This window comes from Crocodylus porosus, unplaced genomic scaffold (genome assembly GCF_001723895.1).
Source record: "Crocodylus porosus isolate Cpor-Errol unplaced genomic scaffold, CroPor_comp1, whole genome shotgun sequence".
In the NCBI taxonomy this organism is placed as follows: domain Eukaryota; kingdom Metazoa; phylum Chordata; order Crocodylia; family Crocodylidae; genus Crocodylus; species Crocodylus porosus.
Window position 1 is genome coordinate 9,941,445 of NW_017728947.1, and position 17,585 is coordinate 9,959,029.

The 17,585-nt window shown below is 40.5% G+C and overlaps 1 protein-coding gene across 5 annotated transcripts in view; it reads left to right on the forward strand.

The window, feature by feature from the left end:
* Positions 1–17,585, forward strand: part of LOC109321318 (pleckstrin homology domain-containing family A member 7-like) — a 186,914-nt gene that overhangs the window by 89,470 nt on the left and 79,859 nt on the right. For all 5 annotated transcript variants that reach the window (XM_019551903.1, XM_019551902.1, XM_019551906.1 and 2 more), the window contains exons 3-4: positions 2,654–2,765; positions 14,994–15,098. In XM_019551903.1, coding sequence (XP_019407448.1) covers positions 2,654–2,765; positions 14,994–15,098 — 217 coding nt within the window. The remainder of the gene's footprint in view (positions 1–2,653; positions 2,766–14,993; positions 15,099–17,585) is intronic.

Genomic DNA, 17,585 nt, shown 5'->3' on the forward strand with positions numbered 1-17,585 from the left:
AGCTCAGCACTGCTCAGTATGTTTGTGTATTCCAGATTTCCCTGCCCCTCAAAGATCTATGTGCTAATTAGCTCCCACTCATGAGTGGACCTGGGTGTTCTTGTTGCAAGTTCTGGGATGCTCCAAAAATGTATATGCAAATGAGGTGCAGGGCAGCCTGGTCTGGCTTCACCTCATGGAGGGTGGGGCCACACATATCATATATGCCAGGCTGAGTGCAGGTACATAGGGATTGTGGGTGATCTGTTTGACTTGAAAAAGAGTTGGCAGTGAGGGGGACTGTGCTTAATGGGCACTACCATATTCAGATGGGTTATATTAAGTTATGCTTGTGGTAGGATTCCATCAGTATGTTTGCTTAATTGGGCTGTGTTTAAATCAACTTTATGGTTAGTTTTGACTACTGAGCACATGCTGTTTTTGGCAGCAGTTTAACAATAGACAGTGTATTTAGTGAGGTTTCCTAGTATGTGATTATAAGACAAGGGGCTTTTTTCCCCATGCCAATTGAGGGTAAAAACTTCATCTTGTATTTGAGTAAATACAGCAGCTGTTCTTTTGTGGTTTTGCTATGCCAGGTTGAGCATACACCTGCTATAAACTAAAAAGTATTATGTATTTTTTTTTGGTTTTATGGAATTTCTTGCTGTTGACCACAGGTGTATTTTAATGAAGAATAAACTAGTTTTCTGTCTTTAAATGTCTCCCTATACATTTGCATAACATTCGTGCAGTGGTGTCTAGGTTCTAATTAAATAGTAAGCCATTTTTCTAAAAATCAGCTACTCATAGCCTGGACCCCAGACAGACTAATTTATAGGACCAATATACAGTTTAACTCTGTGGCACAGGTATTCACAGTGCTTGAGTTTGACAATATTATGAAAAAAATATTCCTCGGGATACCCAACACCCTTGTATAAAAAATAATTCTTACCTGCACTATATGCCGCAAACTTATCTTTAAGATTACTCAGTAAAATGCCAGCCACCCACTCCTGCAAACAGTATTTTCTAATGTAAGTGTCCTTGAATACTGAAGTGTTGTGGAATCTTATATTACCATATCTGAGTCACAGCTTGGATGTTTGACAACTCATACCACAAATTCTTTCTTTAGTAATTAAATAAACCTTTAATTCTAAGCTATAGTGATACCATGCTTTTCATTCTTGACCTGGCTGAATTTCTGTCTTGGCTGTGTTTACGCCTTTACATGAAAGCAGCTCCATTTCCATCATAGTGGACTGGTGCATAAATCACTTAATTTCATAACACAAAGCTAAGACTAATTTTTCATGTATTGCTTATATTGTAACAAACTGACTGAGTGTATAAACTTCTTAAGTGCTAGGAACTCTTGAGCCACAACTGCCTACTTTATTAAATGATTGTACTCTGCCTAACTGTATAATTGGTGAGAATGACTAAGAGCCCTTGATTTCGTGACTTCCAAAGCAGCTTTGAGTTGCCTACGTCCTGTTCTTAAATCTGTGACTCCCTACCATTAGACTCAAGGCACCCTTCCATAATTTTTCAGAGTTTGGTGGCACTGTAGTTGAAAACTACTGGTGTACTGTCCTAGTTTACCTTAGTGGTTCTCAACCAGGGTCATCCTACTGGTTTTGCTGCCACAGCCAGGTAAAACTGCCCTGCACGCTCTGGGAAGAGAGTGGGGGATTGGACTGGGAAGGGATGCAGCAGGAGCTGGCACTTCTGCCTGCCAGCATTATGTTTATCAGATAACCCTAATACAGGCAGGAGTACCTGCCTTACCTCTTCCCAGTCAGGCTCTGTATGAGACATGCAGGGCAGTTCTACCCGGCTGTGCCAGCAGCACCCGTGTCATGATGAGTGATGACACACCTGAAAGGGTCTTGTAACACCCTGTTTGAGAACCACTGTCTTAGAGACATAAAGCACTCAGAGGAACTAGATAAAGAGCTGTAATGAGGATTGAAAAGCTACTGTTCCTGTATTTAATGAGCATTTCTCACAGAGAGTTGGGTCTGTTTTCAGTCTCCTTGTTATGCATTTTTGTTATGCTTTGCCTCTTGGAGCTGTGGCAATTAACACCACCGTTACCTTTCCTGGCTTATGGAGAATCAGCAGGCTGGATGTTGTGACCTTGCATGCCAGATCATGCCAGCTTGCGGGGTCGGTCACTCCATGTCCAGATCCAGCGTGCGGGGTTGGTTGCTCTGTGGGTGAATCTGGCACATGCTGATGCCGCACCACTCCTTCCTCCTAGGGGGCCAGAAAAGTTGAGCACCACCAGTACATAGTATATTCTTTTTGTTTACATACACCGGTGACTTGCTATGGATGTTTCAACTCTTTTTGATTGTCATGATTACAGTATGTCATTTTTACTTTGTGTGGAATTGTGTGTCATGCTTTTTTTTGTTTCCTGTAAATATGAACTACCAAATATCATTACCAGTATCTGCTAAGAAAGACCATATTAGAATAATGGGTGTCAGAAGAAAAAAGCAATCTGCATTGGCAGGCAAGGGGAAACTCTCTCAGTGCTTAACTAGGCTGCTGTTTGTGCACTTCAGGAAACTGAAAAACTATGCTTTCTGTGTTAAAAGTCAGAAGCTGATTGTTTAAAGATATATATTTTTAGGAATACTTCCTTTTTTTTTTCTAGGCAAAATTCACACATGTCCAAGCAACAAATAAACCAAAGACCCTCAAGCATGGTCAGCGAAACATCAACTGCAGTAACTGCATCCACTGTTGATACAAAACCTGTTCCTAAGGTAAGGCAAAAAAAGACTCATTTGGTCTACTTTCAGTTCAGTTTATTGCTGCCTTAAAACACATTTAAGATTTCATGCTAAAAAACATATTAATATACTTCCAAGGAAGAGAGACTTGTCCCATCGAAACAAATTTAGGAGATATAGTGACAACACAAACATCTTTTGACAGCTCAGAAGCCCTCTAATCACATTTCCGGTGATTTAAAAAAAAAAAAATTACAATTCTATGAATTACTGATTCGGTGTGAGATGTTTCTAAGGAATGCAATCATATATATGTCTGTCAGTTCCAGTAAGTCATATGATTGGCCAGAGCACTGTAAGGGCACCTGCAAAACAGTGGAAATGATAATTTTGAGTTTCTCTTGCTATTCTTTCTTACCCTTCTTTTTCCTTTATTATCTTAAGTTAGGGCTATTCAGCTATAAGTAGGTACAGGCCACAGGGGCTGCATATCTCTTCATGCACACACAAAACCCAGAAACACCAAACGATCAAAATTAGTACAGTGTATGGCAAAAAAAAAATTCCCCCCTTATTTTTCATAACTTATGCCTCTGAAACTAGATTAAAGTGACAAACGTATTTTCTATAAAAAAGAAATAAGTATTTGTACACCTTTCCTTTGTCAAGCCTCCTTTACTGGAAAGGCATCAAGCCAGTTAAGTGTCTAAGTCATAGAAGGAAGGGCTTAGCTAATTGATTATAAGGATATTATTGATCAGTTAATTTCTCTGTTAAATTGCCATCAGTGAAAAGCTTTCATTCTGTTTTGTTCTTCTTGGCTTAATAGTGGGGAAAGGAAAATCATTTCATGAAATTCAGTAATGCTTTTTCAGTTCTGAGTATAATCACTTATTGAAAGCTTATTGGATCAACTCGTGAGCCATTATGTTGTCAGTTCTTAGCAACATACTTAGTTTTAAAAATAAACTGCTTAGTGTAATTGTCATTTTAAAATGGACAACTTAAATGTTCGCTTGAATATGATACTTGGTAAATTTGCAATTATGGTTTATTGTGGCAGTTCAACCTGTGAGAGAGTACCCAGGTGTTTCTTTTCTTAATCCCATTATTACTTTTTAAAAAAAAAATCCAGGTTTAATTACTTAGAATGTTGCCTTTATTGATCCTGTCCAGATATGAGCATAACAGTTTTCCTCCTGTAATTCATTTTGAGATCTGCTGTTCAGTGGGCAGGAGGATTAATTTTTCAATTCCCTTCTTCAATTTCATAGTCTTTGGTGTTCATCACCGCCTTTAAACATACTTCCAGTGGTCTTTCTGAGTAGTCCCTTACTGGATGCACTTTGCCATAGTTCTGTTTGTAGCCCAGTAAAAGAGAGGAATACTAGTGTAACTTCTCTTTCAGACGGTATAGAACCAGGCAGAATACTTTTAGTTGGAGGCTCTCTTGTGCTTCTTGTGCCTCTTAAGAGTGTTTTTTTTTTCTCTGAAATCCTGTCTGCATTATATCTTTTGAAGGCCTTTCACCATAACTTTGTTTCTCCCACAAAGGTTCTGAATGACAACCTGATCTTTAAGGAAACTAGAAACTACCCAGTAATCTAGACTTATGAAGTGGGAGGGCATCTGGGATCTGAACTGATCCCAGCAGCTCAGAAGCAGAAAGCTTCATGGGCACTTACACAAGTTACACTTTTTGTGTAGTGCCCCTGAAGGCACTTTACAGCTGTGCTGTGACATGCATGCATGCCTATAGAGTGCTTTTAAAGTGGCTGATTGCACAAAAAATTAACCCTTCTCAAATGATGTATTAGATGAAGACTCTGCTTCAGAGCACCTTAGGGAATTTGTGCTCCCTACGGTTAATTTTCATACACTGTGGGCTGGGTTGATGCAGCCCAGCCTGCTCCCAGGGCTGTCAGTGTGGGGGAGGGGAAGGCAGAGGGAGGCAGCAGCACTGAGCTGCGAGCTGGGGTTTGCTGCCTGGCTGGAGCTGGATTGGGGTTGGGGAGGTGAAACAGAGCCCCCCTGCCTTAGCCCCCCTCCCCCAGCTGGGGTACTGGGGGGTACCCAGGCTGGGCCTGTAAGGCAAACAGACTCTATTCCAACCCCACCACCCTCAGCTCAGTATTGCTCACTTCCATCTCTCTGCTTTACTTGGCCTGATCTGGAAGGGGTGTAGAACAGAGCCCACTAGCCTCATGAGCCCGGTACTCCAGCTGGGGTAGCTGAGGGGGGGCACCTGTGGAGCGGAGGGCTCTGTTACACCCCACACCTCCCTTCAGCTAGGCAGCAAACCCCAGCCTCAGCCCTGAAGCTTGGGGGATGGGGATGGAGAGAGAGGCAGTTTAGCAGCCTATTTGGAGGCTACTGGAGCACCCCAGCCCATTGGCTGGGGTGGCTGGCGCATGCAGGCTTGATTTCCTGCCCCCTCCTAAGAGGCAGATGTCTGTCTGGGGCGCTAGGGGTTGCTGTAACTCGTGATGCTTTGTGTAAAGCACCATGAGTTACAGCATGAGTCTGTGCCCCACTATTTCTTGTATCCACTGAGATTCCATCATTTTCTCTCTGTCACAGAGTACTCCCCAGAAAGGGTGTTTAATTGGGATCACTGCAGCCTTGTCTGCCCCTTGAAGACAGCCAAAGTGTGGCTTCTAAACAAGGCAAAGCCCTGGCACCTTTTCACTTTGATACCCTGGCCTTCTGGTCCCGCATCCTCCCTAGTTGTCTGTGGCCTTTACTCAGGGTGTGCTATCTTCTAGTTCAGCTCTTGAGGAAGGGACTTTATCTCTTGCTGGGGAGAACAAGTGCAACTGAAGTTCCAAGCAGCAAAACAGATGGCTTCTCTTCATTTAAGGTATTTATTAGGCAAAGGCCATCCAACCAGAGGTTCTCTGCCCTTTTCAAAGGGTTAAAGCGTCCCTCTGTCCCTAGTCCAGCCCGCACTGTTCTAAGCACCCCAAACATATTCAGCTGTTCCCTCTCCAGTGTGCCACAGCAGGCGCCCCAAAGTGCTCTGTTGGTGTCTGTCTGTAGATTTCCTCTCCACTCTCCAGATGCTCTCCTTGTTTCCCCTACTTTGTCAATTGTCAAGGCTTTGAAGCCTCTGGCACGCATCTTCCAAAGGGGGATTACCAACCCCATCAAAAGCCTTAACAAGGCTATTCAAGTCCTGTGATGCTGAATGTCCCTCTTAGACTTAATCCTTCATTCCCTGTGATCAGGCTAATGAGGAAAGAAGAGGCACTCAATATTCTAACAACATGAATACATTTAAAACAGAAATATTGCAATAAAGACCATCACACCCACCTTAAAAGACTTAGTTAACACCCTTGACTTCCCCCTCTCATTTCTGTTCTCTGCATCTATATCTGCACTCTATAGCCCATATCTATCTTCCTGTATTTAGAGTTGTGCTATAAAGGCAAATGCATTAGATAAACCAGGTTTTTAAGATCATTGTAGGAAAGGTCTCAGCCTTTCTCAACTGGATACCATATCTTGTGAACTAGCTTTGCATAATGCTTCCCTGGCTAGCAAATATGGGGCTTGGAGTTGGAATGCTGACCAAGTTTATGTTGTTATTTTTATCCACCTCTATTTTTACTGAACCTGATAGAGTAAGAATGAGTATAGTGATTTCAACTAGATTTTTTTCAAGAGCTGACACCTAAGAATTGCTGCATCTTGGAAAAGAATGTCAGCTGAACAGCAGATTATCAGCTACACTTCAAGATTGAGAGGATGAACCCTCTAGTTTGTACAAGCCTCTATTTTGAGCAAATAAAGAGCTTTAGTTAAAGCGCCCCCACCGCCATTTTTCAGCATGGGGACGCTGATACACGTGATGCTGAAGTCTGCTAGAGTGCGGTAATTACCATGCTCCTGCAGACTCGATTAATCAAGCCTGCTCCAATGCACTGTAATTACAGCATGTTGGAGAAGCCTCCCTGCACATGTATAGGGAGGCTTCAAACATGTACTTTGCATGAATCTATGGATCTTCGCTTGACAAGAAAGTGGAAGGAATGAAGAGAGGTAAAGGAAGATTTGGATGAAAGAAGAACCTTGAAAAATGCCCATTTCTTTTTAGGTTGAAAAACTATTTCTATCATCTGGAGTTCAGTGTGTGTGTGTGTGTGTGTGTATGTAAGATTCAGGTAGAAACTTGCTGGTCCAAAGATGTATTTTCATTAGCTGTGTAAAGTATGTTGAAATGAATATCTGTGCTTGGGCCACCTGATACAGTGAGTGGTTCCATAAAGTCAGAAATATGAGATGGCACTAGGAATTTCAGTGTTTCAGATAGTGTCTGATTAAGAGAAGAAGCTGAATTGGTGATACTCAAAGATGTTGTTGCTAGTAGTCAACTGAGAGACAAACAACTGAGGATTAGGACATGAAAACAAGGGAAAAGGTATAATGATTCTAGAGAGAAATAAGAGGTAATGGCAGAGTGGTTGGTGGATTCAGGTGGAGTTAATGCCTGGCATTTCTGGGTTCTCTTCCACTGATGACTAAGTAATTGTATAGCAGTAGACAAGTTGCTTAATCTCTTGGCAACTTGGTATGCCTTTCTGTAAATTGGAAGGATTTCTAATTCTCTGGAACTGTCATTATAATGAAATTAATGTGATCTTTGAAAAAAAAATATTAGGAAAAGGCAAAGTATATACTCTTTCTGGAGTGAGAGTAAAGATCTTTATCTGTGATAGCCAGTTTTTTACTGCAATAAATTATTTGCTTTTTCTAATGCTTAGAAAATTAATTTCAGAAGAAAAACATTTTTATAAAATTTGTATCCCTCATTTTAGGAGCAGATCTTGTAGGAATACTTCATAGTTAAAACCAGGTACTTTTTTGTCTTGCATACATCCAGCAGGAATTGCTGAATGGGGAGTAGAAAATGGAACACTAGTGGAGAGGGAATTAAAAAATCCATGCTGCTGGCGTCTAATTGTAGTAGAAAAAGTGAGCAATTCCCAAACAAGTCTGCAATGCAGGCATGCGCTGACATCACAACTGACTTGTCTGGTTTCAATGACAAAGCCAGCAGCTTGACTCTCCCTTTATCAACACATGCCAATGTTATCAGAATATTTTAGGTCAGGAAAGGGTGACTGAAGTGTGGAAAAGAGGAACAATCAAAACTTGTAAAAAGAAAATCTTCTGTTGCACCTTATTGAAGCCAAATATGAGATACACTTTATATATTACGGCTCATTCTTTGCTATAACAAAGTGGAACAACTATTTTTAGTTATCCAGTTTATGGCGATTTTAAGTACTTAATGGCTTTGAGCAGGGGGTTGGCTTAAATGAGCTCCTGAGGTCCCTTCCGACCCTGATTTTACCTATCATTCTGTTTGTACTTTAAACTATTTTAATTACTGTAATGAGCATGAAACTGGTATATCATATCTGTAACCTTTAGTATAGATTCATAGATTGTAAGGGTGGAAGGGACCTTGGAAGACCATTGGGTCCAGCCCTCTGCACCAAGCAGGAAAGATAACTGGGGGTCAGGTCAGCAAAGTAACTGTCCAGTCTCCTCTTGAAAATTCCAGGGTAAGTAATTGCACCACCTCTGGAGAGAGCTTATTCCACAGTCTGGATACCCAGACTGTAAAGAAGCTTTTCCCAATGTTCAGCCTGAAGCAGTCTTCCAGGAGTTTGTGGCCGTTACTCCTGGTTTTCCCCTCTGATGCCCTGGTGAACACTTGCTCACTGAGCCCTTGATATATTTCCCTAGTGTAGCAGTAAGCTACTGTAACTAGGTCCACTCTCAGCCTTCTTTTCTTCAGGTTGAAGAGTCCCAGATCCCTCAGCCTTTCCTTGTATGGCTTGCATTTTAAGACTCTGATTATATGGGTGGCTCTTCTTTGGACTCTGCCAAGCTTGTCCACGTTCTTGTTAAAGTGTAGTGCCCAGAACTGGATGCAGTACTCCAGCTGTGGTCTCATCAGTGCTGAGGAGAGCGGAAGAATCGCCACCTTGGTTTTGCTGGAGATGCATTGATTGATGCATGCCAGAGTATTATTTGCCCTACTGGCTACAGCATCTACTGCCGGTTCATAGTCATACTGTGGTCTGTTATTACCCCCAGGTCCCTTTCATTCATTTGGTCCTGTGAGTAGCCTTTTCGTATCCAGCTAATAGACATGTTCTGTGTAAATCTCTGTTTAGGCATTTCTGCTAGAATGACTTTTTGAATAGATGAACAATAACTGTTACAAGTACATCGTTGAATTCTGTTCTTGAGTCTTCTTAATTAAACAAGGTCATACTCCTGCAAGGTACTATGCAGCTATTGTCAAGGTATTCAGCTCCTTAATTCCTTCTGAGATCTGTATATGGAAGTGTGTGAAGCTCTTTGTTCAAAATAATTAGAAAACTTTCGTTTTTATTAGAGTGATGTTAATATCTATAAGAAAATGTAAACTCTGAAATGAATCCTTTTCTCACGGTAGCAAATAATAGCTTAATATATTTTATATATTACATTATATTTGTAATGTATGGTTACAAATCATATATGTATTTGTATATACACAATACTTTTCTTTACTGTGTTTTACAAAAAATAAAAGTGCACTAAGCATCTTATAAAGCCAATGGTAATTCTATAAACTGAACTTTATAGACAGATTTTATGGTCACAGATGGTCAGTGTTGCAGTCTGAATGGAGAAACTGCTAAATTACATTTTAGTTGTGATGTAGAAAAGATATCAGATTCTTTTATGAGTCTCATAACATTCATTAGCAAAACTTTTTCAATGAAATGAAGAGAAAATATAAAATCTTTTCACTTTACATAGATAAAATATATTGGTTTTATTGGTTACTTAATAATAGCTTTCATTTATACATTTAATATATTCCATTTGAAAAATGAAATTACTCAGGCATATATATTCCATATCATTCCATTTATAGGTCCACCATTTTTTGCTCAAAATGAACCATAAAAGTTGGTTGACTTAAAAGGTTGCTGTATAACTGTATTGATACTGTACTACTGAACAGAGCCAATAACCCTTTTCAGCATCCTTAAGAAACCAACCAGTTTAAAGGTGCCTCAGAAGGTCACTTGCATTGCAGTTCAAAAGGGTGCTGTTCTATCATGGTGGTTGCAGGCTCAGCTCATGAGGGAAAGGGCTGCAGTGGCTTGATGAAAGAGACTGCTACAGTCCCACCATGTTTCCTGAGATTCCCATATATGCTCCATTGGAGTGTGAGACAGGCATTAATCCTCCTGCAAGGAAGCTAAGAGTTTAGAAGCACTAACAGCCATGCGTCAAATTAAGATTTCCAGACCTCTGGCTCCCAGTTATGGTGCAGTCTGCACCAGGTGACCACAGGAGCCACAAACCCAGGATACAGCCCACAGAGGAAGCTGACATGTAGGGTTCTGCTGGAAGCTTTTATTCTGTTTTTCAGCAGAAGTCAGTCAAAACCAATTGCGAAACATTTTGCATTCATTGAAATTTAGTCTTTTACAACTAAACTAAACAAAAAATTGTCAGGAAGTTCTCATACAACCATCCATCTCTATTTCTCCCCCAAAATAGGAAAATGTGAATTTTGATTTCCTAAAATATGGGCTGTTTGGATCCTAGGATTTTGACTCTATTTGGTATATGAAGCTTTAACTCTACATTGCAATTCAGATTTGGCCTTTGATAAAAACCTCTCTTGGTTGACACCTGTATACCTGTATATAATTGTTTTCAGTCTAAAATGTCATGCAATACAATGTGGTGAAGCTTGAGCAAAATTATCTTGCGTACAGAAGATTTTTAAAATTTTAATATTTTCAGTGCATTTAATCCACAGTTTGGTTCTAGGTTATTTGATTCTCTAGTGGGCAAATGGAGTTCCAGGACTTCATCTGTAGCTATCCACTTTTTTCCAGGGGAAAACTGCTTTTCCTAGAATTGAATAGGAAAATATGGGCTCAAATTGCATTCAGGGTAGACTTCTAATCAGAACTAAAGGTACATAGTTCCCAAAAACATTAAGTGAAAAGCAGTGATTTCCCAGAGCAGCATATTACTAAAAGCTGATTCAAGCACTATAAACTGAGAGATCAATACCAAAATAGTGTAATATTTTATTAATATCACTTAATCCTGCAGAAACACACAGCCTACTATTTTATTTGCTACTCTGTAGTGTTGTAATCTGACACCAAAAATACTTTAAATACATTATGCAGTTCTAAAGCTCATATTAGTGAAGTAATCTTTTAGTGGCTCTTCCTGTGGGTTTTTATAGAAAAATTGCATTTAAAGGTGCGATTTGGAAGAAGAAGGGTAGAGGTTGTTATGCCCACAGGAAAAGAGCAAGTGAGTTCTGAGTTTCAGGGGCAGCAGACAGAATAGCAGCATTTGCTATTAAATCACCATGTGAAATGCACCCAGTTTGGTAAAGGTGTTTTTTCTCTTTGGACATTCCTTATGTCAAATCCTGAAATCAGTGTGTCATAGCTATTAGAGAGGAGCTTTGGTGAGTCTGCAGAAAATTGTTGTTCTATTGGTAGGGTTTCAGTAAACAGAGGATTCTGTCTTCAGTTAGTATTTTAAAATAATATCCTAAAGTTAAAGAGGATTAATGTCCCATATAAGTAACTACTGCTGAGTGTTACACTCATGCCTGAGTAAGAGACAGGACACCATAGATTTTAGCTTAGTTGATTTTTATGAGGGTCTGACTTGATGAAGAACACAGCTGACTGAAGTTCATTCCAGGTAAAACTGATGGTAATGTTCATAAGTGGGAGAAATGAACAGAAGAAATGGCAATGATGTCTCTGAATTTTGGATGTATATTGTCTATCTTGATTTGGCTAGGAAGTTCCAACTTCTTTTATATCAGATTTGGACCTGGCTGTAGTTATCTTTCATTGCCACTTCTGCAATGTATCTCTGCACCGAGGTCTTCTGCTGTGGACTACACTTCAAGATTTTTGAGTTTTCTTCAACTAGTACGGTATGGGGCAGCCAATTTACTTTGCCAGATTTTTATTGACAATGAACATTGAATTCTGCATTGGCTTCCAGTTTATTCTCATTGGAGTTGAGTATAGTGTAGGTTTTGACCTACTGGGTGTGTCTACGTGTCTCCATACAGCAACATTACTGTGCTGTATTTTGGTACTTCCTTTTGAGAATACTAAAATATGGCACAGTAACTGCCTGTACTGGCACTGTACAGGCATGCAAAGACTTTCCCACTACCACACCGCAGCAGTGTACTATAAGCAGGGAGTGTGCAGCTGTGGCAGCATAGCTAGCAATAACATGTAGACCCGCATGATTGCTACATAACTGTAATGTGCCTTACAGCAATGTAGCACATCACTATGTCACCATAAGACAATGTGTGGATGCGTCAGCTGAGTCCTTAATGGCCTGGTTCTTGCTCCCATGGAAATATTATATCCTCATATGACACCTTAGCAGTTGTACTTATCTGAAGGATTTGTGGCATAAATGATGAGGAGCCAGCTGTTTAAAGAGTGGGTTCTTGCCTTTGAAAATATATATTTCTCTAATTATTCCTGTATTTATGCTTTTCAATCTAATTGTTTTATATTTGTTTTATTAAAATTGTTCACATGATTGTCCAAAGCATGGGGTGGATACATCTTTAACTAATCACATAATGAAGCATAGACCTAAACATCCAATTATACAATTCAACTCTTCTTTTTTTTGTCACTTTTGTTTGTTGCTATGTTGCAATTCAACCATGGACTGTAAGAACTTGAAGATGGGCCTATTATTTACTGTATGTTTTCCCGGTGCTTAGCCAGATGGGGCCCCAGTTGCATAAAATTACCATGCAAATAATGATGCATTCATTCTAGTATTAAGAACTTCCAATGGTATAATAATGTAGTCATCATCGATGCATTACAGATCCACTTAGCTTCCAAATTGGCACTTAGCTGGAATGCAAAATATTTCTTCCATTTGTATAGTCACCTGAAACTCTATTTAACTGATGCTTTGATTTGTCCTTAGGCCTTTTATATCAATGGGGCACTTCTGTGTTTAAGCTTAATATGATTCAGTACAGAATACATGCAATAATTAAGTTTATAAGACATTGCTGCTATTATATTAATTTAGCATTAAGATGCACCTGTGTTGCTATCTGTACTAGAACTAGAGAATTCTAATACCGATATGAAAAAAGTGGTGAATCTTATTAATTTAAATCAGGGCTGTCCAACTTCTGAATGGCTGGGGGTTGCAGTCCCTACTCCCTCCACTATCCCTATGCCTTGAGCTATGTAGATCCCTCCCACTGTGCAGCTGGAGTCTGGCTGTATCATGCTGGCACCCTGCACTGTACAGCATTGCATGGGACATCTGGGTCCCCCCAAGCTACCTGGCTATGGGCTCCCTCAGCCTCACCCCCAGAGATGAGGTCAGGCAGTGGAAGTTAAAAAAGGGAGGGAGAGCCTGGAGACTTGCAGCTGCTGCTGCTGCTGCTGGAGTAGTGCTGAAGGGCCCAGATCAGGAGCCTGGACACATGTTAAGTCCTGGGCTAGGGGCCAGACATTCAGAAAGACTGAGCCTGAATTGATAAAATGAGCAGCCAGGGAATCCAGGAAGACCCTGCTGTGCCTGCAGTCTGCTGGAGCTCTGGTTAGGCAGCAGAGGGGTGGGGCCAGCTCTGTTCTCTGGAGCAGACAGCCCAGCCCAAGTATGCAAATCATCTGAGATGCTGGAGGACTCTGGTTTAACTTAAACCAGGAAGGGATCTGGGGAAGACATTGCATAAACCGGTTTGACCCAGATCAGTTAAGTCTGATACTACATTCAACCAGGTTTATCTTAAACCAGTTTATGCCATTTTGAAAGTGGTTTATGTGCACTGAACTTATGTTCTGTTACAGGTTTAAACCAGTTTCTGATCATTTAAGCCAGTTTATGTGTAATGTCTGTCCCTGGCCCTCAGCTGGACAATCCTGATCTAAACTGACACTGTCTACTTTAATGTTGTTGCAAGGTTCTGTCTTATGTATGTTCCTTTTAATTTCTATGGTGTACCTGACGGCAGGGTGTAGAGCTGCCTGCCTGGTTGTTTTGGCAAAATTATTCCCCTCAAATGAGAACTATTTGTTGACTCCCAGTTCTGGGTTATTTATTTTCACCTGATGAGCATTAATACCCTTGCGAGTTCAGTAGAGAGGTTTGAATAGAAAACAGTAGTCAGAAGTCCTGAGGATTTCATCCTATTACTTCTGTGCAGATATGTCTCTAGCACCTTGTAAAGCACTGAGACATGGTGGGTACAATATAACTGACCTCTGCAGGGCAAGCAAGAAGCTGGGATGTCTCATGCAAAATAGCTTTCCTAGCACCTTGTAAAGCACTGAGACACGGTGGGTACAATATAACTGACCTCTGCAGGGCAAGCAAGAAGCTGGGATGTCTCATGCAAAATAGCTTTCCTAGCACCTTGTAAAGCACTGAGACACGGTGGGTACAATATAACTGACCTCTGCAGGGCAAGCAAGAAGCTGGGATGTCTCATGCAAAATAGCTTTCTCCCTTTTGAGGAAGAGAAATAGGATTAGGAGGTATATCAGAAAGAAATGGGCAGCTCTGTAAAGCAGATAGATCCTGAAAGAGCAGGACAAGTCCTCTCTCCAAAAATTCATGCTGTCTTCCTTTTTCTCCAGACAGCTTTTCACCTGAGAAGAGTCCTACAACTTCCCGTTTGTGGGAACTTTCTACCTTTCTACCAGCAGTACTACCTTTCTGGTACTCTGTTTGTTTCTGGAAATGAAGCACTGCTTCTGTTTAAATTAATTTTATGTGAGACGAAGCATAAAACAACAAAAATAAAGTTCACATGTACAATATATTTCTGTCGGGTGGCACATGTGCATGTGTACTTATGAGAAAGAGACTGTGTGACTCATCCTGTGCTTTGGTACAAACAGTTCTGATAATGCACACAGAGCTTCCCTCAAGCACAGAAGAACTAAGTTTTATCTTTCAAAAGGTTAGACGTCATTCATTGTTATGATTCATGCAGGAGGTGGAGGTGCATTTGGACACTGGTATGCTGATGATGGTGTTAAACTGGCTTTATTTAACTGTTATAAATATTATATCTGAAAAAGCACTACAACTGCTATAATTATTACTGTGTAATAAAGTAGGAAACATATATATTCTAAAATGTATGTTTAATACAGTATTTTTTACTAATGTCCAAACATGTGTCTTCAGGTTGTAAAATCTGGCAACAAAGTTCACAGTTTTGGAAAGAGGGACCAGTCTATACGGAGGAATCCTAATGTTCCAGTTGTAGTACGAGGCTGGCTACATAAACAGGTATGTATGAGAGATGATCAGTTTCTGTTTCTCTGAATTTCAAAATCATCAGATAACCAAGAGAGATTTTTCAGGTAACAGCAAATAAACAAGGGCCTGACTGCCAGTAATCCAAGGCATCTGGAACTCTTATTTACTACAGGGGAAAGTTATACGTGCTCAGTACCTCTGAAATCAGCCACCTAAAGTTTACTTTAAAATTGGATATGGTTATGGAAACAATGACACATAGACAACAGATTAATGGTTTAATATGAAGGGTGCAACTCTCTTGCCTAAATCTGGTTACCATTCTGAACTGTGTAGTAGGATTTTTTTCCATGTGGGGTACTATACCTGTGAGCCTGTCCATAGGCCTTGACTGAAAGCAGAGCCCCAACCCATTTCCCTTCTGCACTTCAGTGTTAGGCAAGAGAAGATTAAAGGAGATTCAAGCTGTGCTAGACGGAGGCAAATCCTCTTCCAATGTACTGCCATACTTGGGACCGGTGACCAAGAAGCCCTGCTAGTTATAGAGAAGTCATTCAACTGCATTGGCACTTGCCCAAGTTGCCATAAATGTAACCCAGATCTACAAACTCAGACCTCCTGGATGACAAGTGGAAAGTGAAGAAAATCCATGCATCCTTTTACCAGTTTTATGTATAATGAGTCCCTTTGTCAGTCTCAAACGTGTAATCCACCTAGCTTCTAACAGCTAGATTGCAAATAGCAGGTGTGAAGGTGAAACAAGGTCCATGATGACAAATCCTCCTAGACAGCAATGTGTCTTCCCCATGTTACAGCATTAAAGAGAGCCAATCACCTAGTCCCAACATACCCTATTTGTCCAAGGGCAGAAGCAATGGACAGGATAGAGCCTATCCAGGTATATTTAGTATGTATCACTGTCCCTTACAACATGAAAAAAGAGAGAGGAGGAGGAGAAGAAACAGCCTCTCCGCACATGTTTAAGGTAGGATCAGGATGGGGAAGAAAGGGCGCACATGGAACAGCACTTCAGATATTCCCATTTGGAAATCCTCTCCTTCAGCCCAGAAAATGTTTTCTGTGCTTTCCACCCTGTCAAAGATGCGCTCTGGTGCAGACATCTTGTTCATTTAACTTTTTTTTATGACCTCCGCTTTTTTAATAAGACCTTTCTATGATCTTCTAGTCAGTTCTGTCTCTTTATTTGCAACCTCCCACTCCCCAGTTCAACAGTTGTATCAGTCAGTCTTCACAGCATGAAACTTCTGAGGCTCTTGAAAAAGATGCTTTGGAGCCACTACATAATTTATAGCCCTATCTCTTAGGGCAGGGGTATCAAACATATAGATCATGTAATCCTACCGACGGGGCTTTCAGAGGTGCCAGGAATTTGGGGGCCAGGTGGGTAGGGCCCACCACTGAAATACTGGATATAGAGCACTGTTGAGGGTAAGTAACATCAGCCTTAAGCCCCATGGTTGCCATTGCTGCTTGCTGTACTGCTGCATCTGGATCTGGCCCACAAAGAGACCTGCAGTCTGGATCCAGCTTGTGAGGAGCAGTAAGTTTTAGGAGGAACAATGTACTAGATAATAGGAAACATTAAATTGAGAAGCTGGTGTCAGAACACTTTTTATGTGAAGGTAGGCAGTCCAGACGAATGAAACTTGTGTCTAGGTGGATGCTGTAAACCTTTGACAGAAAGCAGAATGAGAATTTGGTACATGCATCACCATATGTATTTAGAGTATAGCCATCTCCATATTTTCTGGCTGTTGAACGGTTGTATTTCCTATAAGAATTTTGTGAGCTACACTCTCAGCATCGTAATTAAGAGTAACATTAGGTAAGTTATATTATAATAGGGACCTATCGAAATGATGGTGAAAGTGCAGTCTCCAGCAGCTCCTGGTTCTAAATATGGAGCAGTTTTTGCCTCCTGGCCAATCAGCAGCAAGCAGTGGTGCCCCTTGACCAATGAGCAGCTGGAGATAAAAACCATGTCATATTTAAAAACTACAGTTTTTGCCTCCCCATCAATCAGTAGCAAGTGTCAGGGATACTAGGGTCCATCTGCCAATCGGGATTGGGGGCAATGCGCCATGAAACCAGCAAGATTAAAGGAGCCACTGTAGAGGGCACTTCTGTTGCAATTTCAGTAGGTCCTTAATTATAATAATTTTTCAATGTTATATTCTATTTTTGGACAATGCCTATTTCTCTGCTGAAAATCTCTTGTAGAGCTAGAAGTCTAATAGAATGCATTATATTTTTAAAAGAGTTTTTGAATTACCTTGAAGGTTGGTGAGAGAATGTTTTAGTAAGTATTTTCCTTGCTTTTTTATGATTTCTGCACATTTTAACTCATTTATTTACTAAGTTTTTTTTCTGCTTTTGGATGTTGTTCAACTACACTTTTCTTGTCTACTCTGCTAATATGTCCTTATACTCACCATAAATGGGAAGCAATCCTCATTGGAATACATCTCCCTTCTTAATAACTTGATTATTTTTCCT